At 46.0% G+C, this 27,215-nt stretch overlaps 1 protein-coding gene across 1 annotated transcript; it reads right to left on the bottom strand.

Annotated features, from left to right (window-relative positions):
- Positions 1–4,330: 4,330 nt before the first annotated feature.
- Positions 4,331–27,213, bottom strand: Zbtb49 (zinc finger and BTB domain containing 49). Its single transcript, XM_027387038.2, has 8 exons — positions 27,080–27,213; positions 22,389–22,555; positions 19,063–20,150; positions 16,266–16,312; positions 9,730–9,803; positions 7,502–7,584; positions 7,251–7,412; positions 4,331–5,607 (listed from the first exon to the last, which is right to left on the bottom strand). The coding sequence occupies exons 2-8, from the start codon at positions 22,538–22,540 to the stop codon at positions 4,934–4,936; spliced, it is 2,280 nt and encodes a 759-aa protein (XP_027242839.1). The 5' UTR covers positions 22,541–22,555; positions 27,080–27,213; the 3' UTR covers positions 4,331–4,933.
- Positions 27,214–27,215: the final 2 nt, after the last annotated feature.

Consider the following 27,215-nt stretch of genomic DNA (forward strand, 5'->3'; position numbering starts at 1 on the left):
GCTGCCGAAATGAGGGACAGACTTAGTGGGTTTAAACAACAGAAAAGCCTACTTGATCACCAACCAGGTCTGGAGGCTGGAGATCTGGCCAAGGCCAGGGTTGGCTGGCTCCTTCTGAGGGCTGAGATGGCCTCAAGGGTTCTCAGGCTAATGGAGGCTACATGCCCATCCCTGCTCCAGTCCTCAGATAAAGTTCTTATGGTGTGTATGTCCCTGTGTCCAAAATGTCCTTCTAAGAAACCAGTCACTGGAGCAGGGGTCTTCCTCCAGCATGGCCTCATTTTTACTAACGACATCTGCAGTGACCCAGTTTCTAAACAAGGTCACATCCTGAAGTGCTGGGGGTTAGGATTTCAGTACAGGAGTGGTGGTGGTGGTGGTGGTGGTGGTGGTGGTGGTGGTGGTGGTGTGTGTGTATCCCCAACCCATGGTAGTAACTAATTTTTGCTTAAATTTCATGCTAGGATGTCACTGGCTATTTGAACAACTGTCACAGAGAGAATGTTGTTTACTACACACACCATCTCTGCTCTCCATTGCTAATGATTATTCCATGTCTGTTATGTGCTGGGTACCATTGCAGTGAGCCAAAGAGATGAGAGTGCCACTCTCCTGTCACCCCCACAAAAGAGCAATGGCAAGGAGCACCTTGATCTTCCATTTGCCCTGCAGGCTCTGGTCTGGCCCCCTGGCTCACTTCTAACCCTGTGAGGTGGTCAAAGTCACTCTAGTTGCATCTTGCAGAGGAGGAAAGTGAGGGAAAGCCACAGTGGTGGCAGGTCACTCTGAACTTATTGTACCAGGCTGGACAATAATATCTGACCTCACTAATTACCATACTGCATAATCAAACCCAGGGTATCAGGAGAGAGAAGCAGAGAGGGGATAGATGGGGGGATGGATACTACAAGGATCCCTTACTAGGACACCGATCACACTGGTCTCATCCCTATGACCTGTTCAGTCCTACATTCCTCCTTAACAGCCTTGTCTCCAAGTAGTTTGGGGGGAGGGAAGGGCATAAATTAGGGCATCAGCCCAACTCAGTGCTAAATAAACACTAGCTAAATCTAGAATGTTTTATCTGCCCTAAACAGAACCCTGGGCCCAGTAAGCATTTATTTTTCCATTCACCCCATACCTGGCAACCAGCAATCTGCTGTCTGTCTTTCTGGATTTGTCTGATCTAGATGGTTTACAGAGACTCATATAATCATGTAATACATACAGTATATGGCCTTTTCTGACTGCCATTGCAACACAGCTCAAGGTTCACAGAGCCATTTGTTTTCTTCCATGTTGGAGATTGAACCCAGGACTCTGGGCATACTAGATCTAGTGAGCTATACCTCCAGCCCTCACATCTATGTTTTATGGCTTTGTTTGTTTGTTTACAGAGTCATAGAGAACCAGGTCCCCAAGGACCTTGTGCAAGGTCAGACTGCTGTTGTGTAGAGTACCCTCCTGTGAGTGAGCAGCCATTGGCCAAGTAAGTCCTGAGAAACTGAAGTCCCAGACACTGCTAGGAACATCCTCCAGGCTGACTCATCCACAAGGGAATCCTCAAGTTTGGATACTAGACCCAGAGTTATGGACCACACTCAGTAAGCTTGAAAAATAACCAAGCATGTCATTTCCTTTTGGGGCAGGGGCAGGAGGGCTTGTGGAGCTAAGGTACATAAATCTGCTTTGCTATCTGGAGAGACCTGCAAGGATGCCAGAGTAGCCCAGGCCTTAGCACTTGCCACCTGACTAGGCCATGCTTCTGAGGTGATGATGCTGCCATCTGCTGGATGAATGGAAACCTGCATAAGGCAGCCAGGGCAGAGATAGAGGATGAGTACCAGCTGTCCATCACAGACACCATCAAGCTGACAGGACACTGGGCCAAGGCATTCATTACACAGACATTCGGAACAATGGTGCCCACAGACCTTTTTGGTTTGTTTTTCATAGTGTTTTTTTGCCAGTTTTATTTACACATCTGAAAACTGACACATGGAAAGTATGCAATTAGTGATTTTTAAAATAAAATTTTTAATTTTGCAGGGGTGGCAAAGAGAGTTAGTTGTATGGTGGACCTTAAGAGTGTCTCCCCTGGCACACATGTCCTTCCACAGATGTTTATGACAGAGGTTGATGTCAGTGACAACTTATGACAGGATAAGGTCACTGTATGGGCACTTGGGAAAATGTCAAAATGCATTTGTATCTGAGGAAGTATCTGGAAGGAGCTAATCCCATGCATGGAAACAGTGCTGTCTTGCTGGAGTGTTGGGGAGTTGACGAGACAATACAGGGGATTGCAGGGGTCTTGCTAAGTCCTAGCTACTACTCTTGTATTGGACTTTTTATTACCGGTATGTGTGCACGTGAACTCAATGCATGAGGCCAGAGGAGGACGTTAGATACTCCTGGAGCTGGAGTTACATACACGTGATTTTGAACATTCAATGCAGATTTGGACTGACCTGGGGTCCTCTGCAAGAGCAGCAAGCATTTATACAACTCAAGAGTTCTGAGAGGCCCAGGATAAGACAAGGTCCTGGGCAAAAAGACCTGTAGTCTGTAGTTGTGCTACCTAGAAAGTGGGCAAGGAAGAGGAGGAGAGAATTCAGGGCCTAGGTCCTGGGACACTTGATGTTGGGATGTGGGTTTGAATCAGCAAGGATGGATTCTGAGACTGAGCCAATCACTGGAGAAAGGAGGAGCCCTAGGAAGAAAGGTCTCAGGTCTGAGAGCCATCTGAGTTGGGGGTTGAGAATCTATTTGTGAATTGCAATGGAGAGGTCACTGGTGACCTGAGGAAAAAACATCTCAGTAACGGGACGAAGGTCTAAATGACGAGGGCTCAGGGGAAAATCAGAGGATCAATCTAGGGGGCCATATTTTAAAAAGAAATAAGCCTTCCAAGTAAGTACTGAGTGTCCAAAGTGCCAGGCACTGCTCAGAACATTCCATAGGCTTACATCCCTGAAAGGAAACCAAAGGCCTGCACACATGGCTTGCCACATCCTGGAGTGGAGTGGGGGCATTTGGGGGTGGGGGGCTGCAGCTGAACTGAAAACAGTCAACAGGTGTAGACACAGGGCAGTGGGAGTTGGAAGGAAGTTCCTGTTTGCTTCTGTGTTCTCACAACTATAGGGAACAAAGATACAGGTGTGATGAAGGGATAGGTGCAAGAGCCCAAGAAGCTGAAGGAGATAGAAGGACAGCACATGATGGCTATGAGATGGGTGAGGGCTCAGTGGAAGTGTCATCTAGAAACCAAAGGACCAGTTCTCACCATCCAGGTACACAGAGGGCAGAAATGGATTGTCCCGCCAGTGTGATGGATGAGCTGGTGGGGGAGTTGTGACATGAGGACTATGGCATGTAGCCTGGCTAAGAAGGATCTGTAAGGATGAGATGAGGGATCAAGGGACAATATGACTCGCAGAGGTGAAGAGCTACTGGAACGAGAAGCTGTCAAGGCAGTATGGGAGGATAGGAAAGGAAGTAAAGGGCTAACATTCACCAGCAACCACACTTGCCATCCAAGTCCAACCCAGGCACACGTTATTCAAGGCACCCACACTTAGGCACGCCTGTGGACAGGATGCTCAACCCTCATGAAGCTCTGGTTCTGTCTGCTGTACCACCCTTGGGGGACCATAGTGCAGTGAGATGCTAGGAAACTGGGAGGGGAACCTGATATCACTCACAGTTGACAGTTCTCTGGGTCTGGCTATTTGCTGTAGAATCCTCCTGTCCCTCCCAGGTTCTCTTGTCAGCTGACTGCTTTTCTGAGTTAGAGTTGCTAGAGGGTGCTCTTAAAGACTCCAATAGGTAACCCACAGTGTGCTCCAAGGCAGCCATTCCCATGTTTGCCTTGACATCCCAGAGACAGTACCATGGACATATCAAACCATCATAGAGGCCCTCAGGCCTGAGCGACTGAGTAAACTCAGGGCTAAGGAACTCCATTAATGATGGAAGCTGACGGGGACTTCCAAGTGGGGTCTAGACAACTACAGGCCCATAAAGGGCTCATTTCACTCCAAAGCAAGTCAAGAGAAGGTTCTGGGTGGCCAAGAGTTGGCTAAGATTTACCCAGAAGTGGCTGCCAGGAGTTGGGATGTTCAGAGGACTCTAAGGCCCCCACACTAAGCTGGTGACTTAGGGCTTAATATTTAAGCCTTAAATTAAGCCACTGACTTATACAGCCAAGTCAGTGATATTTATTTTGTTTCTGGGTGGTGCTGAGGCTCAAACCCAGGATCTTCTGCATTGATGCATATTTTTATAGTACTAAGATCTTTAGATTAATAAAAATGCTTCAGAACTGGGCATCATGGCACATATCTTTAATTCCAGCACTTGAGAGGCAGACACAGGTGGATCTCTGCGAGTTCAAGGTCAGTCTGGTCTACTTAGACAGTATGAGGTTAGTTAGGGCTACACGTAAGACCCTACATTAAAAAAATAAAGTCCTGGGAAAAATTACAAAATATAAAACATTATATAGAAAAGCAAGCTCATTTATTCAAATTATATTACAAGTTCCATATACAAATAGAATCTATATAAATATTTAAAAATAGAAGATGCTAAAAATTTCTCTTATAAAAATGTAAAAATAAAATCTATATTTTTATGTATACATACGACATTTAACAGGAGCAAAATGTACAGTGGCTGATGCGAGGTACATTGCCACACTCATGTACATCAGATGTTTTCAAACTCTAGGGCCTAGGCTGCTGTGGAGACTGCCCCACTCTATCTGCCTCCCTGGGGCCAGCAGGGAACAAGCAGGCATTTCTCCCAACTCCTGGGCCAATGGTTTGAGCTCCAGCAACCTCTGATAGGGTAATCATTTACCCATTCTCCAGAGCTGGAGGGGAGCCGCCTGGGCAGGCAGGGTGCTTCCTCAGTGTTATGAGATGGCACATCACTGCTCTAGCTCATGTTCATTCTGCAGGGTCTTCATTGCCAGCCCCCAGAGAGTCATACTAGAGAAAAACTGTCCCTCAGAGTTTCTGTACGTCACCGAAGGTGCCCGGCTGCCCAGTGGCTCTGGGCAGTGGTTGTCCAGGGTGGCCAAGGAAGAACGGGTCACAGCCATGCCATCAGCCTGTGACTGCTCAGCAGCTGCTGAGGTGTCCGCATCTGAGTAAGCATAGGTATGTGGCTGGCTCTGCAGCTCCTGGGGCTTGGTCAGCTTAGCAGGATCCAGGCCCAGTTTGTCCTGGTCACTCATGCTAGGAGGGTGGAACATGGAGCGTAGTTTACAGTAGGAGCCAGTACAGTGACCTTCAAATGCTGCCACAGAACTTTCCACTGGGTGCACTGGGAGCTTGACAGACACAGGCAGTGTGACAGACACATCCTGGGAGAAGGAGTCAGAGCTCTGAGACCTATCCAGGTCAGAGGTCTCGATGGTCTGGCTCAGCTCATCCAGCACAGCTGGGCTCCTGGCATCAGCTCTGCCATGCATCTTCTTGTGCCGCCGCAGCACTGCAGAGCGTGTGAAGCACTTGCTGCAGATCTCACAGCTATAAGGCTTTTCCCCAGTGTGAGTGCGGACGTGCCTGCGCAGGTCTCCCGAGCCTCCAAAGCTCTTCCCTGAAGAGAGAAAGGGGTATTTTAGAAGTGGAAGGGTCCCTTCCTTCTGGACAACTGATCAAAGGGTGGGCCCTGGCACCTTCACTTTGGATGAGGTCCCTTTCCGATGGCCCTTGTAGTTTGAGACTCGTCACAAGTCCTCTGGGGTCTCAGTGCTAGCCAATGATCACTCCCACATTGGCTGAAATATATAGCTCTCCTCAGCAGTGTTACTTCTGTGCAATGTTGCTGTCATCTGAGTCTGCAGTGTCCCTTAATACTCCCCAAACGATGATGCTATTTGGCCAGCCTAGGACCTAGGAACACCCCTTTTCTGATGCCTGTGCAGTCAGTTTGTACCAAAGATGTGCACATACCTGTCCTTCAGCCTGGTTCCTTGTGAGAAGCGGGAACTCAGTAGGTAACTGCAAAGGCCCTGATGTGTTAAGAACTCCCTCAAGGGAAGCACCCCCCCCCCACACACACACACACACACTGGGCATACCGAGAATTTCTCACTTTACTGTCTTTGATTTCTCAGCTAGATAGGCCTTATTAAGCAACAAGTGCATGTGGGGATGCAATAAAGAATGCTTTTGAGCAATAAACTAGATAGGAATCTCCAAGCAGGTAAGCTGACTTCCATATAAAGCCTGAAGGAGCACCCACTAACAGCTCACTACCTGTGACCCACCAGGTTTTGCCACAGGTTCAGAGTTTTCACATTAACATAGTCAGGCATCTTCACATCTTTTATGTGTTGTCTTGGTAACATGTTTGTGGCAGTCTATGGCTTGGCAGTTTCCTGGCTCTTCCTCTACTACTGTGTGCCCTAGCTGCTTTCTGTTCCCTACCATCTCTGGCCATAATGAAGATGCTTTGCCTTTTATTGTACCACTATCATGACTCTCACCTGGAATACTGGGAGGTTGGCACCATCTGTAGGATCCCTAAGTATATATAAACTTTAGTCATATGGAGTTACTATGAAGAGGAGTGAAACCAGACTTCACAGTTAGCAGGACAGTATGGAGTTCACTAGATCTGTCAAAATAGAGAAGGGAATGAAATCCTGGCTGCATTCCCAAAGTTCTGTGCTGTCAGATGCCCTGAGCAGAACCGAATCCAGGTGTGCTCCAAGCACCTCCTAATGTGCTCTGGACAGCTCCATCAGCACTATCAAGCCAATGCATATAATGGGTACATGGACACATGTAATCCTCAGTTGCATGACTCTTGATTTCATGTAGTGGTCACAAGCTACAGATGTCAACCTCTTGGTCTTCATCTGTACACCAAGGCATCTGAGATGGAGAGCTCCACTTTCCACAATGCCCTCGATGAGGCCTGGGCAGGCCCTCTGTTTTCTAATCTGTGACTCCAAGAAGCATGCGATTCGGCATGCCACCCCTTCCCATCAGGACTGCCAGCTCTCGGTGATGGGGCTTTGAGCTGCTTTGTATCTGGAGCATTAGGGTCAGTTCCTGATTACCTCAAAGATGCAGTGGTCGGTATGTGGCATTATTCCTGTGAGGAGGCAAAGGAACTGCGACTTTCACTCACTCTATGAGAAAATAATGACTCATGGCAGCCAACAGCAGGGTGGGCAACTCCGCCTCAAATAGGATGAGGTTAGCTTGCCAGCTGGCCAGCATCAAACTCACCACAGGCAGGGCAGCTGTAGGGCCGCTCGCCCGTGTGCCTCACACGGTGCTTCACCAGCTTCCTCTGCATGTTGAAGGACTTCCCACACTCATCACAAGTGAACACCTTATCAGCTGTGTGTGTCTTTTTGTGCTCCTTCAAATTGCTGAAATTGCTGAACCCTAGACAGACCACAGCAGGGGTTAGGCTGACAGACAGAAACCTGGAGCAGTGACCCTGGAAACACAGGGAGTTGACCATTCAACAATACCTCGGCCGCATGTGTCACACAAGTGTGGCTTCTCTCCAGAGTGAATGATGATGTGGCGCTGGACATCACCAGAGGCTGCAAACCTGCAAAGAAGAGCAAAGTCCTATTAGGAGACTGGTGCCTTCAAATGCTGCCACAGAACTTTCCACTGGGTGCCAGTGGCCCTGACAACTGGGGCCATTCAGAGGACACAGGCTACTCCACCTGTTTTAAATAGAGTTAGGTTGTTTTAAGACCTTTCCTGATTGCTTCAACACACTCTTTCCATTTCCAACAGCACAAGGCCAGAGTAAGATAGAATCTTATGATTCATTTTCTCTTAACCTTAAAAAAATTACATTTATTTAGTGCATGTAGTACATTGCAGCATACATGTGGAGGTCAGAGACAACTTGGGGGAGGTAGTTCTTTTACCATATGGCTCTCAGGAAATAACTCAGGTCACCAGGCTTGGCTGCAAGTGCCTTTACTTTCTGAGCCATCTCACTGGCATGTCTCACAGTTCAGAGAACGTGAAGCCCTGTGGTGTTAACACCTGCGAGATTATTGCGCTTGTAGGAAACACTCCATGTGGTGTGCCAGCTCAAGGCTCACACTGGAGAGCAGAGGGTGAGCTCTGCATGGTCTTGGCAATGAAGCCAGCTCTGCTCAATCTAGTGTGAAATACAACACTGACTCCTGGTTCCAGGAGCCAGGGACAGTTTGGTCCTCCTTCACCTATCCTAGAAAAGGATTTTGCTCACCTCTAGCCCACACTGGAGACCCATCCACATCCATCCTAAGGCTAAGGGACAGAGATGGGGATGAAGAAGGAACCAGTGTTCACAAAGCAACTACTCAAAACCCAGGACATGTTGGGTGTCTGACAATTGGTACCTTCCGTAAGTATCTCCACACACCAGGAGGCCTTTTTTTTTTACTCCACCTTCTGGATGGAAAACAGTGAGTGCAGAAATGCTCATGAACTTGGGCAAGCAACAAGTACCTCTCATCCATGATGTAGAGATCTACACTCTTTCCCGACTGCCCCACCCCCCACCCCAGGGTTGACTGGTGGGTTGTTCCAAGGAAAGTGAGGTACAAAAAAGATCTTACATGGAATTCCCAAGATCCTAACTTTTAACACTGCAAAATGTACTCAGGAGTCCATGGAAAGTGACAGCATGTGAGGCAGTTCTGTCTGTGCTGCTGGGCACCTTCCATGACCAGAGATTACCACCTAGAACTGGCTTTATGTTCAGGTAGTTGCAACAGAAGGGAGCCATAGTCAGCATGGCAGCCTTTGCTTTGTTCCATGTCCCAATGCACAGGCAGACTTGTTCCCAAAACTCACTTGAGGGTTGATTCTCCTTCTGCTATGCTCATAGAATGTGTTATGGAATGTGCTGGAGAACTCTGACTTCTGAATGATCCTGCGTCCTTCTTTAACCTTCCAGACATTGCAAGGAGGACTTGTGAAGGGCAGAGAATCTGGGCTACTGATGTTTATGTCCCCCTCACAGCACTGAGCAGATGGTGTGAGTAACGGATGCTGGATAAATGAGAAACTAAATGATGGAATCCAGACATGGAGCAATGTGGATGCCTGCGGCTTGTGAGGCTTCTGGTGGAGGCCTGCAGTTCTAGCACAGTGGCAGGATGGTGGAGTGAGAAGCTCCCGAACTATTACCAAACAAGGGGATGGAGGACTGAGGCTGTAGCCTAGGCACACAGGAAGGGACGGACAAGCTCCTCACCCTATGAAGGAATCACTGCACAGGTGTCAACCCACCAAAAGAAGCTGATTCTCTGCTGCCATGCCAACACTCAGCTTTCAGGTCAAAACTCACCTGCCAAGGCTGAGGGTCATCTGTCCTGAAGCCAACAGTCTAGTTTGATATCACAGCTTAGGTGCCCTCTGTTGCCTTATCTCTGGATGTCTAGTCACTCAGACTGCAGGCACTGTTTCCCCTGACTAGACAGTCTCCTCCTTGGGGACATTTTTAGGATGAACATTTTAGCATAAACTAATCTGTTTTCCTGTAAAGCCACTTTCCTTCCTGGGCCCCAGCCTAGATTTTCTTGCTCTCCATGAACCTTTCTTCTTATTCTCTCATGTGTCGGGAGTGAATACACTTGTACTCTCTCATGGCTGTGTGAGCCTTGGTGGCCAGTGACATGATACTGGTCAAAGTCACCTGGACCACTTCACAGTTCCTCATACGTGGCACCTCAAGCCCAATACTGACCTCTTTCCACAGATTTCACAGATGTACGGCTTCTCCCCAGAGTGCCGGCGTAAGTGAGTCTGAAGGTTGCCTGCCTACAAGAGGACAAGAAACACATCAATCATGAAGGACCAAAGTTATAGAAGCTCAAAGGGGAACTGACAGATTTAGCTGATCCTACCACACTTCCAGTACAGGGCAGACAGGAAGCTGTGTACAAAGTCAAGGGCAACCATCGACTGCACAAGGAACCCCAGCTGAGGCATCACACTGATGTCCACTCTTGTGGTGCCTCCCTTATAAAAGGGCAGGCTACCCAAGGGAGGAATTTGGGTTCCCAGGCCTAATTTTAAGCAGACCTTGATATAGTTAATTTGGAGCACCCACACTCAGGGTCATATGAAGAATTAAGCACTTGTGGGGCTTATTTCAGTGCTCAAGACTTCTTTCTAAAACAAATGAATTTGTTCAAAAGAAGCAAAAGATGTTTCCAGAAAGTGTGTCCTTTGGCAGTAAGGTTGACTCTGCCTGGCCAGCTTTTCACTTTTACCTCTGTGCAAGAGTGCATCTCAGGAGAACCATAGCAGCACAGCAGGCTTTGCATCCCTAGTTTGTGAAGCTAGCAGGGTGTTGCACATAGACTTCCATAGACTTTCATACTCATCAGTATGAAATCAGAAAATTACCTAATACAGTGAAAGCAATGCTGCATATGCTTCCCATGTTGCTAATGCCACCTGGAAATGTCCCAAATTTGGCCTTCCTTCACTCTACCTGAACAGCTCCTACCAAACAAGCCCACAGTGACAAAGTTGCCTATGGGCCATAATGCAGTGCACAACAGAGCCAGATGGCAGAATAAGCAACAGCGAGCTGATAAACACACTTGTTACGTCTGCAAGCTGCCATAAGCAAAATACGGCGGAGACAGTTTTGGTTATAGTCCATCTGTGCGGCAAAGCCCACAAATACAAAAAGACACTGCCTGTGGAATTGGATCCGGGGAAGCCTCAGTTAGACACTACATTCAAGACTGGGATAAACACAGCTGGGAGAAAACTGGGACTTTCGATAACCAGAGGGATTTTGGCAGAATGTTGGTAAACACCCTGCATTACAGTGACTATTAATAACACGACCACAGAAAATGTCAACAGCAAAATCCACATGCTGAAATTCTAACTAGGCTTTTATAACCACTGACAATTGGCATTCTGTTTTCTAGCTGGAAAACTGGGATCTGGGGACCAGAACAGCTGCCCAGGGCCATAATTGGGCTGGTTAGTACTGGACTTGTGGGGTGGAAGTCTTCTCTGCTTTTGCAAACCACAAGAAACTGACATGTCTTGAATAGTCAATATGATAGCCATTCTGCCACCTGGGATATCAGTCCTTAGAGAGGTGGATTTCAAATACTAATTGTTTTAGTCAGCAACATCTAAATTTTAGAAAAACCAATGTTATACACCAACACAACAATCTGAACAGTACCACCTGCTCTACTGCCAGGGGGAGCCCTCTGAAGCATTTGAGATACAGAAAATATGCATTCTAACAAAACAGACTGAGCCACTTAGAGCAAGGATGCCCTTCTCCCAGTGGTGTTACTTATTTCAAAGCAAATATAACCCAGAGCTTCCGATGCACAGTGTGACAAGCAGTAGTTGATGAATATGGTAGCACAGGCCTGAATACCAGGACTCAGGAGGCTTAGGTGGGAAGACTACAAAGTTTGAGGTGAGCCAGGGATACTAGCCAGTCCCAGGACAGCCAGGACTACATATGGGGAGACTGTCTCAATAAGCCAAAATAAGACAAACAACAAAAGACAGCAAAAAAATCTCAATGTGTCTTTACCATATCACATGAAAATACATAATACACATGGGGGATGACAAACTGTACAAACACAGATAAAATAGAACAGATGGAATGTTTTACGCAAAAAAAATTCCAACAACCAAACTGTAGTGCATGTAGGTAATTTGTACAGATGATCCAGGAGTCCTGGCTCTGTTTTTTAGGTATCAATCCACACTTTTTATTTTTAGTAGACTATAGCCATGAGTGTTACTGGTATCTGAAATACACAGGCATCTTAAAAAGTATCTGCAGTTGTGTTTGCAGAAACTGTGCCAAGCAGTGATAAGCTCCGAGGTTGCACAACATGCTTAACTCAAGGCTTATAGAGCTGTATTGCCTTTTACAGAGCAGTCAGCCGGATCCCTGACAGGCCTTGGGTCACAAGACTGGCACAGCTAATTCACCTGGGTTTTGATGTTGTTGTTGGTTTCCTGACACCTGGTTTCACTATGTAGCCCTGGCTAGACTGGAATTTACTGTGTAGACCACGCTGGCCTTGACCTCACAGAGAACTGCCTGCCTCTACCTTCTGAGTGCTGGGATTAAAGGCATGAGCCACCACACTTGATCCAATTCAGGTTTATCTGTTGACTTCAAGACCTATGCTAATAAAACTCTGCTAAAAATGCATAAAAGAATCTTGTTTCTAATTACTTTTAAGACAGAGTATTTAAGAGAAAAATCCCACCAGAAAAAAGAAGTAATACTTGGGCCTATGAGGTGGCTCAGTAGGTAAAGGCACTTGCCTCCAAGTCTAATGTACTTAATTCAATCCCCAGGACCCACATTCATGGTGGAATGAGAAATGACTCCCAAGAGGTGTCTTCTGACCTCCATACACACACTGTAGTACAAGTGCCCCCAGTAAATAAATGCATTAATATTAAGTATTTTTAAAAGTACCATCTGAGTTGAATGGATCTTATAATAAACTTTCTGATGTGGACTCAAACCTCAGCATTCACCCATAAAGAAACCTTTCCTGTAGATGAGTAAGAATGAGGGAAGACCTCGCAAGCTCAGACAGAAAGCAACGCAGACATTTGTCATCTAGTTGACTTCCAAGTCTTTAGGATTTCACCTAGTAGTAAAATTAAAAAGACACTAAGGACAAACATACACTTCCCTGTTAATGTTATGAAATGATGTGACTAGATCCACTGAAGCCTGGGAATCACCTGGACCCCAGATTAGAACTTCAGGACATGGTCAAGGTGTCCCTGCTTCTTGCACTTTCACCAAGAATGAGGTGTGTGGTTGCTTTGGAGTCAGTCCAGCACCCAGCACCTTGCCTCTGAACTTCCCCAGAGGGCTTCCTTGGTGTACTGCATGCACACAGGATGCCAGCCCCATCTAGACAACACTGTCAGAAAATATGGTCTCTGGACTGGAGAGATGGCTCAGAGGTTAAGAGCACTGGCTGTTCTACCAGAGGACCTGAGTTCAATTCCCAGCAACCACATGGTGGCTTAAAACTATCTATAATGAGATCCAATAACACTATACATAGAAAATAAATCTTAAAAAAAAGAAAACATGGTCTCTCACCCAAGACTACCCTCTGCCTCTCAGAATATGATACCAGCTGATCAGAGCCTCTCTTCCTGCCTCCCTGGGGAGAAAAAACAGCTCTGCTCTTCTCCAAAGACAGCTGACTCAGCTGCTTTCCCTTTTCCTCACTGCCTTGGATGTACTGGTGTCCTTATGCACCACACAAGAAGCACAGTATACAAGGTGGTCATACTCTAAAGAGAATAACATGCTATGAACAGCTGAGTGCATCACCACCACAAGCCAAGAGATGATGGCTGATGTGCCACAGTGCCAGCCACTTCATTAGTAAAGCTGTGGTCAAAACTGTGGACAGACTAATCCTTCTAGACAGGCAATCCTTAGGTAACAGGATCAGAGATTCTTTTTTTTTTTTGGGGGGGGGGGGGACGGAGAATCACGGATTCTTACTGGTAAATGTTTTCAAACTTTCAAATTCTCCAAAGAAAAGGTCCTTAGGAATTTCACATACAGCATACTCTAGCAGACCGGGAGGGGCATCCCAATCCACTGTGAGTGCCACTGTTCACTCCAGTCCTTCCCAGATGAATGTATAGCAGAAATGGGGGGTAGAGTGTCATCTTCTGGGTATCCCTATGCAACAGCACCAGTCCTAGCTGTCTCCAAGGCTCATCCAAGGACAGTGAAGTGCTGCCCTTAGCTTGCTCCAAATGCCATGCCTGTCAGGTGGCCATGACTGCTCTCTTCTCTGTCTGCATTGTTCCTGTATGTATTCTGCATAGCATGTCCCAATTCTCCTTGTCCTTGACCATCCACACAGTTTTTTCTCCCTCTGAAGAACAGGATCCTCAGAGCCTTACTTGTGGCTGTCCCATCCCAGCATGCAGGAGGGCTAAGGACAGCTCAGCAACATGCAACTCTTGCTTAATCAGGCTTTTAAAACAGTCCTTTTTCAAAATAACTTCATTACTTTGCTATGAAAATAAAACAGCATGATCCATCTGAAAACCACAGCTACAGACAATGCTGCATTCATAAAACCTAACCAAAGTTTACACCAACCCAGAAGGGCATTCCAGACAGCCCCCTGCGTACAATTCAGAGGGAGGGCAAAGATCAAGGTTAAAGCATGGTTCGTAAGCTTGGCTGCACATCAAAATCACTGTTCAAAAAGATAACAGAGACTCACTCAAAGCAGAAACTGGGCATGTCTGAGGGGTGGCATAGCAGCAGTGCTGGGTAGGTAAGGGTAGGGAGGCTGACAGAGATACCGAGTGTGCAGTTGTATTCTAGTTATCAAGTGGTGTCATAGAAGGGCTCTGAGCAGGAAGAGGAACTCAGATACCACACATGAAAGAAACTAAATCCTCCCAATAGTGCCACAAGATAGTATTGCAAGAATGAGAGTGAAGCCCAGAGAAGCATGGTAACTACTTATTACCTATGGTCATGAACAGTTTTACATTTTACTTTTCTTAATTTTTACTTATTGTGTTGGGGGTGGGGAGGAGCATGAAAAAGTCACATGTGAAGGCTAGAGGAAAACTTGAAGTAGCTGGTTCTTTCCTCCCACAGTGGTACTCCAGGCATTGGAATCAGCTTGTCAAGCTTGGCAGTAACACCCCTACTTGCTAAGCTATCTCACTGGTCCCAGTCCTAGGTGGTTAGGCTGACAAAGGTGGTGGTGGTGGAGAGGACCACAGAAGGACTGGGGTGCAGAGCCATGAGGGAGGGCACATGCTGTCCTAAGAACCTGGTCTCACCAACTCCTTACTCCTGCACACGTCTCTAGGGCAGGTGCTCCTTCATCCCTGTTTAACAGATCAAGACACTGTCTCATCCAAGGTCACAAGGCAGTAAATCTGGCAGAGGCAGGTTCAAGTCCAAATCCTTAAGCTTCAGAGACCAAGCTTTGCACTCCAGGTACCCAGGTGAAAGGCAGTGAAGACCTCCCCAAGAATAGTGATAGAGGGATACACACTCAACACCTGTCCAGAGCTGGGGCTCCTGATGATACTGCAACATGATGCTGTCCCAAAGTCATCACTCTGGGAAGACTGGGCCAACCGTGAGAAGTTGAACGGAATCACTGAGAGGTAAGAGTGAACTAAACACACTAGCTGGTGCCAGTGCATGGGAAAATGGAACTGACACTCTCAAAGGACCCTGTTAGAACCAGGAAGGGTGTGTAACAAAATGGCACTCACTGCTTCCATGTACCATGGGGCTTCTTTCCCAATCCCTGCCACATCAGTCTCCAGCTCTATGCTAGGACCAGCCCAAAGCCATTTCCTGGCTGAGGAGAATTTCATATAGCACCACTAAGGAGCTGCTGCACTGAGTAAGACAGCAGTGCTGGCTGTTCCCCCTGCACAGTCCTACTTTGGAGGCTTGGGACACTGAACATGACCATGAACAGAGGGACACTCTATTTCAGAGGGAACAGAAGCTGCTCAGAGCCAGGCTATGATACTGGACACTTGTGGAGGGGACATCTGTGAATGCCTTTGAGTCCATGCCCAACACAATACTAGCTACAATAAGGCACAATAAATGTGAGACAACTCTGGCTGTAGGGATGGCTCAGCAGTTAAGAGCACTGGCTGCTCTTCCAAAGGATGTAGGTTCAATTCCCAGCACCCACATGGCAGCTCACAACTGTCTGTAACTCCAGTTCAGGGGATGTGACATCTTCATACCAACACATATACAATAAAGTTAAATAAAGTATTTAAAAAAAAAAAAAAGTGAGACAACTCTACCGTGCCCAAGTGACCTTCTTAAAGATCAGCTCAAAGGCTGCTGTCAAAGTAGGGAATAGGAATGGCTTGGTCTATTCTTGCTCAATAACCTGCTTATAGTCCCAGTGAGAGTAACTATTGGTCTTGGACCTAACCCAGCATACAATGCGGCTCCAGGGAAGCTTGGTGTGGATAGCTGGAAACTTCATCAGGGCAAGACCCATCATCAGTAGAGAAAAGGAAAAGGCATTTCGAGGGCTCACACTGACATCAGCAGACCTAATGCACTGGAAATGTGTGTTCTGACCCAGCCCAAAGTCTTTCAACTGCAACTACCAACACAGGTCTCTCTTCCAAGGACAAAAGTGAGTCTTATTGGTAACAAAATAAGCAACGGAGTTCAGGCTTCCAATTATCAACAGTAAATAAGAGTATTCCCACCTGAGAGAAGTGTTTCCCACAAATGTTACATTCAAAAGGTTTCTCACCTAAAACAAAGCAAAACACAACAATTTGTTGTCAGTTCAAGAATTTGCACAATTAATTTTGTTTAAAATATTTGATCCTCTGTGTCTTTCCTTTCCAAGCAGGCCATTCCATTCTTCTGTGTTTTATTTTAGAACAAAGTCTCCTTCTGTAGCCCAGGCTGATTGGAAATTCTCAACAATTCCTGCCTCACCATCCTGAATGCTGGGATAACATGAGAGAGCCACCACATTGGCTGATGACATTCTTCATTCCCAAAGTGGGGCACAGGGCATCTCTACTTCCAAATACTTTTCCCTCACCCTGAGACTCTCCAGAAAGATGATAAAATCAAATCTATATATCTTCATCTAAAAGTCAAACTATTCTCCAAATTCAAACTCATGGTGAAATAAAAAGACCACCCAGTTTTCCTTCACCACAAAACCAAATGGGACTTTTCTCTACTTGACCTCTGACTTCTAATAGAGTGGACAGTCCCTTCATACCATGGGAGCTGTGGACACTGGAGCCCAAAGAGTGAGGCACAGGTGGCCTGAGGAACACAGACCTCTGCACTGCCTCCCTGTCATAGCTGAGACTGGGCTTCACAGAGGAGAGGTGTGGCCTGCGGTCCTCTCCACTGAGTGTAGTAACTAAATATTGCAGTCTGGGATAGAACAGACTGGAGCCACAGCTGTACTAGACGAAGGTCTGCCGGAAGGTGGACTTTAAGTTGGCATGAGCCTTTGAAGCCCCACTCTGCCCAATTCAAGTGGTAATTAAGACCCTCTTAAAAATAACACTGAAAACAAACAAACAAAAAGTAACAACATTTTTCTTCTACATACAGGGCCTGTGACATTGGCAACACAGCTTGCAGCTTTCTGGGCTTGTACTAAGCTAGTCTTTAGCCCTGGATGATTGTCACCATGTAAGCCTGTGTTTTGCCTTCTTTCTGTAATTATCGGGGTAAGAGATAATGGTTAAGTTCAAGCCCCCACAAGAGAGATGAGTTTTTTTAAAGAAGAGAAGTTATGGGTCATAAGAGTCCAAGGTTTTAACAACCACTCTCCAATAGGTCTTGGAAGCCCTTTTCACTGTTAAAATTGAGGCTCTACAGATCTTTTGGCCCTATGGGCTGTGACTATCAACATACACACTTTAGAAATAAAATAGGAGGCATTCTGAAGACAGAGAAATGCAGGTTTCATTGGCTATCAGCAGGACATCATCACACACCATGTGGTCACTGGCAGCTTCCATAGCACACCTTGAGGAAGTTGCATATGCACCATTCTGAAACAGCTCTGGCCCCACAGATCCCTGGCATCTGGGCCATGCTCTGCTACTATCTCAATGCAGTACTATGTCCGAGGAAGTATCTCTGCCCTATAACTCTGTCTGTCACTCACAGATGTTCTCCGGAATTAGCAATTTAATTTTGTTCCTTTAAAGCTTTAATAGGTAAGGTTCAAAAAAGAAAAATAAAATAAAACTGATAGAATTCCTCAGGCTGTAGAAAATTAAGCAAACAAAATGATGTGAGGCATGTTGTTTTCGAACAAGACTGAGTAAGGGCTGTCTTTACCTGGTCTCATTTTGAACTACTAGTAACAAAATAATGACAGCCTTTGCATTCAAATACACTGACATCTATAAAGGACTTTTTACAAATAGTGAAGATGTCTCCACTGATGCACTGAGGTAGAAATCACCTGAGCAAACCAGAAGTCCAAAGTGCCAAGAGAACAGCATGCCAAGGAAGGCATCTGGCAGCATGCAAACAGGGCAATCTGGAAGCATGCTACTGTGTGTCACTGATCATGGCTATGTCTTATTTTTTTTGGTGGGGGGGTGGAGGCAGGGTGTCACTCTGTAGCTCTGGCTTTCCTAGAACTATGCAAACCAGGCTGGCCCCAAATTCACAATAGATATGCCTGCCTCTGCCTCTTGAGTGCTGGGATTAAAGGTGTACACCATTATACCCAGCTCATTGTTATGCCTTAAATCTTACTAATTTGTGATGCACTAATAATTCTATCACAGTTAACCAGGGGGAGAGTGAGGCATAGGTATTACACAGTGTGATGTGTATTATATAATACCTATAAAAACTTTTTGGGAAGGCAATGGTATGAATTAAGATAATAAACCATTGGCAGTTCAATGTCTAAGGTAGAAGAATTTTCATTTGAAAACATCAGATGGAAAGTGGGGCTGGGGTGACACAGCTCAGTGGTAGAACAATTGTCTAGCATATGCAAGGTGAATCCTTGTACCACTAAAACAAAAACAAGCAAAAAACTCAAGTTGTTAAAGTTGATTCCTATTTAAGAGTTTACCTCCTGCCTCCCCAAATCCTAAGTTTTCAAATTAAAATTACTTCTGAGAGAAGTTTAAGAATGATTCAAATTGTTCTAGTTCACTCTCCGTCTACAGTCTCCTCTGAGAAAAGAAGCATAAAACCCTAGAGACAACTAAATACAGCATGTCTGTTAGAAGTCTGAGTGCATCAAAGCAGTGACTGTGAGTGAGACAGATGGAACTGCTCAGCAAAGGCAGCCATGTCTCTACAGCAGCCTGCTGACACCCTGCACAAAACATATGCACATATCACCAACAAGTGCAGCACAGGCAGCTAGCATCCTGAAGCCTCATTACAGACACCAGTGACTCCACTGAGGAGTCAAGTGTCTTACAGACAAGGCCTTGCAGGGGGTTGGGGCATCAATGCTTCCTTCTCCAAGCCTGCGGGCTCAGGGCAGTGTACCTGTATGAGACCGTTTGTGTAGCTCCAGATTGCTTGGGTGTTTAAAAGGCTTCCCACACATTTCACATGCATACTGTCTCTGGGACTGGAGGGCTTGGGATGGGTCTTCCCATGTGGCTGGGGCTCCTGGAATCTCCACCTCATGGCTGCTCTCTGGACCCAGTTCTTCCCTCCCCTTTTCTTCAGGAGTTGGGCTTCTGGCTTTCTCACCACCCTCATCTTCCTTAGCAGCAGATTCCTCCCTCCTGACTAACCCATTATCTGACTCGGGATTCGAAGTGCGTTCAGCTGATTGCTGTGACTTGAGAAAGTTTAGTTTCTTCAGGTGCATGGCCTTCTTCAGCCTCATCTGCTTGGCAGGTGGCTGACAAAGGGCATCTGCCTCTGAGTCGGTGCCAGAGTTCCTGAGGGGTGGAGCCAGGAAGGTGGAATGCAATTGCTCAGAAGATTCCAGGACCCCTGGACGGCCCTCCACAGAAGGCTGTGAGTCTGCTGTAGCAATGTCTGTGGAGGCACCGACAGTGAGTGGCTGTTCTGTGGCAGGCACCCGGCTGGGGCAGGCAGTTTGCTTGTAGTACTGCTTGCTGTACAATGTTCTGAGTTTGTAATAGTAGTTGGGCTGTTTGCAGGGCGGCTCTGGGCAGCTGCCACCCACAGCATCCAGGGCTGGTTTTGACACTTCTTCTGCGGGACGACTGAACCCTGCTGATGGGGCATGAGGACTCAGTTCAGCCGGAACTTTAGCATGTGAGCCTTCCACAGGGCACTCCTGCAGTGAGTGGGGAGGGTAGTGCTCACTTACCGCACAGCTGCCATCCAGAGTCACACTCTGCAGGGAGAAGGTGCCAGCACAGGGCAAGCCTGGCATCTGTGCTGCAGAGGCTGACTTCAGAAACGTGTGGCACAGATTCAGAACATTCTGTACTTGCAGACACTGTGCTGTGTCCAGCATCACCTGAATGTTGTCCTGGTTGAGGTCGAGGTGCGATGTATACATGAAGTCCAGGATCTGACCTATGCCGCTGACATTTTTAACATCCAGGTGAAAAACATCATTCTTCTGACTTGAAGAGTTCTGAAAGAGACTCCTGACAAAATAAAGAACATGTTAGCTATTTTTACATTCTGATAACATTTTCTTTTAAAGTTTATACATAAACATTCAAAATATGTCTAGGAACACTAGAACTTTTGTAACAAATATTCTTTTTCTTTTTTAAATTTTGTTTTGTTTTTAGAGACAGGGTTTCTCCATGTAGTCCTGGCTGTCCTGGAACTCCTGTCTAAGCTGGCTCAAACCCATAGATCCACCTGCCTCTGCCCAAGTGTGGGATTAAAGATGTGCACCACCACTGCATGGCTGCCACAAGTATTTTTAATGTTTTATTTTTAAAATTATTTCACTTTTGCTCTTTTTTGGGGGGGGGTTAGCGTCTATGTTCAAGTGTGTGTGTGCATGTGTTTGTGTGTGTGTGTGTGTGCGCGCGCACACGCACATGTGCACATATATGTAGAGGCCAGAGGTCAACCTTGGATGCTGTTCTTCAGGCACCATCACTCTGTTTTAAGAGAATGGAGTCTCTAGCCCAGAGATTGCAAACAAGGCTGTGCTAGCTGCCCAGTGAGGACCTGTCTCCTTCTCCCCAGCTCTGGAATTATAAGAATGTACCACCATGCCTGGATTCTTCGTGTGGGTCCTGGGATCAAATTTAGGTCTTCATGCAAGCACTCTATGGAACATGATCTACACTGTTCAAAGTATAATTAACTACATGCACCAATTACACACTGACAGAGTGTAGCGAAGGAAGAAAGGAAGGAAGGAAGGAAGGAAGGTAGGAAGGAAGGAAGGAAGGAATGAATTACATATTTCAATGTTTCATGTTTAATCTGACATGATACATTTGGCACCATAAAACACACATACAAATATTTATATATCTAAGTGCCTGCAAATCTTCTAAAGATAAAGACAGCCATAATAAGCAGCCCTCAGTTATATACTCACTATGTAACCTATAATTTGGCTGCTAAGATTTTTTGTTTTGGTTAGGTTTTTAGTTTTTTGAAACAGGTTCTTACTATGTAGACTCAGCTGGCCTGGGACTTGTCACGTAGACAAGGCTGACCTAGAACTCACAAAGATTCACCTGCCTCTGCTTCTCCAGTGCTTGGTGTGCCACCATGCCCTTCTGCTACTCAGTTTTGCAGATACTCAGTGATCCATAAACCAGCAGAAGTACATGCACCTGGACTTAATGAAGAAAAAGGCACGGGGCCCAGGCTCCTTGTTCTAGTGTGGGTGGAGTTCATAAGTGAGGGAACAGTATGGAACACAACTTCGTAAGATGACTCAGGTAAACTGTCCCACTAATCTGCTGCAGACATTTTGGTAACACTCACCTGTTTCCCCAACAGTGTTCAGTTTTTATACCAGCTCAGAACAGCCAACATATCATACCTGCAAGAGCTAACTGTCCTGGAAGACAGAAGAAACCGAGGATAGCAGGGCTCGAGGGTCTGGGACTCTCTACCTTACTGAACAGAGTTGTTACAGTGTGTGGAACAGTGCATACAAGAGCCACGGCTTAATGCCATGACGCAGGGTTATCAGGGCAAGAGCAGGTCATTGTCCAAACACTGCTGACCAGAGCAGGTAAATGTGCACCAAAGAGGAGAGTTGCTTAACCAGAACTCATTTCTATAGAACAGGCAATTGTACGAAGGTTATCTACACTGGAACACAACTGCTTGGTGTTAGTCAGCATATGTAAGTAAATCAAATAAGCCAAAATAATGGCAGGGATAGCTAAGGTGAAGCGAAACTAAAGATTTTCTTACAACATTCAAATGAGAGATAAAAACTGAACTGCTTTAATTTAGGAAGGAAGGGAGGAAAGTAAGCAGAGAGGAACCTAAGGAGGGGAAAGCATACAGAACACTTTTCCCATGTTCACTTCTTTCTCTTTCTCATTCCCATGAGGCCCTAGCTGGCCTGGAACTCTCCATCCTCTTGCTAAAGTCTCCATGTGCTGGGACAGCCAGAATTCTCCACTCATTTATTCAAAAAGGAAGCGAAATACAGAGAGAATACTGACATTAAATCTTTTCAATGACCCCCAATATACTCTAGCAAGAGTCTCTTTTCCTGTCTGGTTACTCAAAACACAAAGTGATAGTAATTAAAGAAATAAGAAAACCTATAAATTCTCATTTTGTTTAAACTAAAGACAAAGACAGAAAAATCCCTGAGAAAAGTGAAATGTGGCCACAGTGCTTTCCTGCCAGGTTCTGCAGGCAGGGAGGACACAGTGGGAGGTACTCACCTGAAATACTGGCTGAAGGCTGCCAGCACATTCTTGTGTGCTTTGAAGCAGACTCCCCTCACCACCAGCATGCAATCACAAAGCAGGCCTTGGATTCGCTGCTCTCGCAGCTCCTGGAGGAGGTGGCAGCTGTGAATAGCAACAGGGTCCATACTAGACCATGAGACCTACAGCAGAGAACATAGGTAAGAACCTGTCAAGGACACTATTGGGACAAAAAGGGCCCAAATGCACTAACTGCTCTTGGCTTTCATCATGGTGCCTCAAGGTTACAGCTTAAGGCACACACCTACCCACTGAACTGTTTTGGCAGCAGTTAACCCAGAGTTGTTCAGCCTACCTCTCTGTAATATGGAAATGTCTCTTCTTACTGATCCATTCATTATGGAAACCATTAGCTATGTGAAACCCAAAGTGCTTGAGTCTGCTAATCTAGAATGTAGCTGTGATAAGAGTGTATGCATTTCTTTTATGCCAACTATGACTAAGCCAAATTAAAAATAAAAAAATAATGCAAATACACAAACAAGCATAAAGAAAGAAAGCCAAACAGCTAAGATCAAACCTATACTTATTGAACAACTTGTGATAATTAATCTTGACATTCAACTTGATAGGACTGAGAATGTAGGGGATGTACCTGTCTTGGTGCTTGACTGCACTTCCAGAAAGGCGTAAATGAGCAGGGAACACCCACCCTAAAGGTGGGTGACATCATCCTATAGACTAGGATCCCAAACTGAATAAAAGAGAGAAAGCAGCCAACCAGTAGCATGCATATCCCTGTTCCTTGGCTGCAGATGTAATATGATCAACCGCTTGTCGGTCCTGCCACCAAGCCTTCCCTCCATGATGGACTGCATCTTCAGACTATGAGCCAAAATAAATCCTTTAAGTTGCTAGTATCAGACACTTTGTTATAGCAACAAATACACACCTATACATAGGTCAGTGAATTCAAAGCTTGAGAAAATCAGGAGCCTATTTGGGGAGGTAAGATACAAGTTAAAATAACTACCATCACCAGACAAAGAGAAAAGCAGTGTCACAAAACACATCTGTTTAGGTGTGCCTCTCACAGACAGAGGAAACAAGAGAATGGGGTGTGCAGGTTACTGGGATCTTTGACCAGCAGATGTGGGGACCTTCAGGGCAGGAACTTGCCAGGCTTCAGAGTATGGCTGAATAGTAGATGGCATCCCAGAGAGGCAGAAGGCAGATGACAATGAACTTCATGCCTTATGACAAGTGACTCTGAGAAGGAGACAAGAAGCTCCTGTGTGGACACAGAACATCTGGTCATTCTCTACCTAACTACTGAATGACTACTATGCACTATGTTCTAGGGCAATAACAGTGAGTACAGCACACCAGGAGTCCTGGAAGCTTCAATTCTAGTGAGGGCAGTACACAGTTAATGGAACAATTACAGCGAGACATGGGGGCAGCTGAACCAGGTACAGCCTCTGGCATCCAAACACAGTGAGAGAGGAATGGGCAGACACTGAGGATCTAAATGGCAATCTAGTGCACTAAACTGTAGAGGACAAAATGGCCTTGTGCACACAGTTAAGCACTGGAGAAGCCAAGAAAGTTAAACACACAGCTTACCTCATCAACGGAATGAGGTGGTTAGCTGCTTTCCTGGAATGTGAGGGAAATGTAATTTACAACCTGGTAACCCATTGCTACCTGTTGAGTCAGGCCCTGTCTATATCTTCCATATGTTTTACTTATCCCAGACCCCTTTTCCTTAAAACTTTGAGCATTATTTCTAGGACATAAAACTCTTCCTTGTGAGAGATGTCATTTGTATGGAGAATTCTATGAATCTTAGGGCCAGGCCAATCCTGACACCCACCATCATGTTTACCTCAGTCATTCTTCCTAGACTCTAAATCTTGGGCACTATCTCTGAGTCAACAGTACTCATCTTTGTGAAAGAAGCCAGATGTACTTTGTAAAGAATCTCAATGTGCCAGTCAGTGATGGTGCACGCCTTTAATCCCAGCATTCAAGAGGCAGAGGCAGGCAGATCCCTGTGAGTTCAAGGCCAGCCAGGGCTGTTACACAGAGAAACCTCATCTCAAAAAATAAAAAACAAAAAAGAAAGAAAAGAATCTCAACATAGACATGTCTTAAAATTGTTGTGCATTTGGGACTGAGTTGATATCAGAAACACCCCCCCCCCCAAATTGTGCTATACTTAAATACAGCTAAATTAAAATGATCTGGGTCAGACTCCAGAAGTCCTCGCCCCGCATCAGCTACAAAAATCAGGCTGATCCAAGCTTCATTGTTCCCTCACCCTTGTTGTGGAATAATCCTTCTGTGTACTGTGAAGATGTGTCTTTGCCAAGCACCTTCTGATTGGTTTAATAAAGAGCTGAATGGCCAATAACTAGGCAGGGAGAGTTTAGGTGGGACTTCTAGGCAGAGAGAGCTCAGGGAAGAAGGTTGCCAGCCAGACACAGAGGAAGCAGGACTTGGAGGAGGAAAGGTAAAAGCCATGAGCCACATGATAACATGTAAATAAAGAGAAATGGGTTACTTTAAGTTATAAGTGTTAGTTAGAAGAGCGAAGGCCAAGCTTTCATAATTAATAAGTCTCCTGTGTCATTTTTTTGTGGGCTGGTGGCCCAAAGAAAAATCCATTTACACACCCTGATTGTTTTTTCCTGCCTGATATAAAGACCCTCCCACACTAAGGATCAAAGAAGTCATGGGTTTTCTTTATTTATTATTTAAGGTGAAAACACTGCAAAATCATACCCACAAAGCCAAACTCAAAAGTTTCTTTAACAGTGTCCCTGAGCCCTGATGTAATTTGGGTATGATATATTTCCCAAAGATGACAAGAGTTAAGGCTTAGTCCTCAGTGCAGCAGAATTCAGATGTGAGATGGCTGGATCACGAGGGCATGATTTTCCTTATGTATTGATCCACTGACAAGTTCACAGCAGAAAGGACTATTGGGGGAGTGACCTAGCTGACAAGTTCACAGCAGAAAGGACTATTGGGGGAGTGACCTAGCTGGAAGAAGCAAAGGTCTTTTTGAGGTAAAGACATGGCCCACATCTGTTTCATTGATCAATATAGTGCTGACACTTGTGTCTTGGGCTTCATAGGTGCTCAGCGTGTAGTTTGGGGATGGAGTGACCCGTGGAACTAGAGGATTATAAAGTTCTTTCTAGTTCAGGGAGCTAAAATCTAAATCAAGAATACAACAGTAGAAAGATGAATGTGAAAGACATCAAACAATGGAAATACCAGGGGGAAAAAAGGCAAAGAGAAGCAAAAAAAAAAAAAAAAAAAAAAAAAAAAAGCTTGGATGATGTGAATGAAGAGGAGCTTCTCAAGAGAAAAGAAACTTTACTAGGATTTTAACCCAGAGTAGGGGGGCTCTCACAGCAAAGGACCTTCTGTGTGGTAGGGTGATTCTGCCAAGTAGTTTACACCAGCAGATGATTTGTGTGAGGTTTTCCCTGGGGCTGTTTATATCAAGCCTTAGAGGGGTTCCTCAGGAGTTGTTAACTATTGTGCTTATCTTTATTTCTTTTTCTGTATGAATGTGCAGATATGTGTGCATTTTTGTGTATAATGGGTGCATACATGTGGAGGACAGAAGCCAACCTTAGGGCACTGTTCCTCAGGAGCTGTCCAATTGTTTTCTGAGACAGAGTCTCTTACTGAGATGAGAGGCTCACTGATCCCAGGGACCCACCTATTTCCACCTCTCCAATGCTAGGATTACAAGTGCATACCACCAAAATGGGCTCTGTATGTATTACACTGAATTCTCCAGAACCTCGGAATTTGGTTACCTGTAGAGATCAGACCTTCAATAAGGCAAGTGGGTTAAAAAGAGCCCATTAGGAGGAGCCCTGTTCCAATCTGAATGATGTCCTTACATAAGGAGATGTGGATATAAGCAGAAATGCTAGAGGTGCAGTGGCACAGAGGAAAGATCACGTGAGGCTACAGCAAGAGGGTGACCACCTATAAGCCAGGATGTGACTCTACAGCAAGCAGACTTGATGACACCACGTTCATGATCCTCCATCCTCCATAACTATGAAAAAATAAATCTCTTTCATTGGAACCACGTCAGCTGTTGTACCCTGCTATGGCAGCCACAATAAACAGAGGGAAACCTTGTCACCAACAAATGCCCAACCCAGAGCTGTTTCTCACAATACTGTTCATAGCCTGTTTTGACTTTCACGCACTTATTTAAGCTACACACAGTAACCACTATCGTATACCACATGTTGTCTTAACGGGCTAGAACAGCTAATGTTTAGTGAGCACTTATTAAACTGCAGATTATCGGCTCAGCACCTGACCTGCACCGACTCATGTAATAGTCCTACAAGGTCCCCAGGAGTAGGCGCTGCAGTAATAGCATTCTACAGATGGGGCACCAAGGCACAGATGGCCGCGTGGTGAATGAGGTGAGGCGCAGCTATGAGGACGGGTCACACGCGCCTCTCCTATCTTGGGGTGACGCAGGCACCAAGAGCCGCGCAGACCGCAGCAGGGCGGACCGCAGGAAGGAGGCCCGGCTCCCATGGCCGGAGTCTAGCTTTGTGCTCGGCTGGGCCCGCCACACCGCGCTGTCAGCAGGCCCGCGCGCACCCAGCCGCGCAGACCCGCAGCTCGCGCGAGGCCAGAGTCCTGGGTCGCCTTACCCTCGGAGGCCGCTCCCGCCCGGCCGCCTCCTCGTTACTCGTCCCCGTCAGACCCTCAGAGTCAACAGTACATCTCCAGTCGCCACGGAACCATTCCGACAACGCCCCCTCGGCAGCTCATCGGCCGCTTCCGGCG

Source organism: Cricetulus griseus (assembly GCF_003668045.3).
Source record: "Cricetulus griseus strain 17A/GY chromosome 1 unlocalized genomic scaffold, alternate assembly CriGri-PICRH-1.0 chr1_1, whole genome shotgun sequence".
NCBI classification, from domain to species: domain Eukaryota; kingdom Metazoa; phylum Chordata; class Mammalia; order Rodentia; family Cricetidae; genus Cricetulus; species Cricetulus griseus.

Excerpts from the sequence above, each read along its gene's own strand:
- Zbtb49 (XM_027387038.2), bottom strand. The coding sequence starts at position 22,540 with ATGGACCCTGTTGCTATTCACAGCTGCCACCTCCTCCAGGAGCTGCGA. Across the intron at positions 16,313-19,062 it reads ACACAAACGGTCTCATACAG|GTGAGAAACCTTTTGAATGT; the intron begins GTACACTGCCCT and ends GCTTTGTTTTAG. Across the intron at positions 9,804-16,265 it reads GTGGGAAACACTTCTCTCAG|GCAGGCAACCTTCAGACTCA; the intron begins GTGGGAATACTC and ends GTCCTCTTGTAG.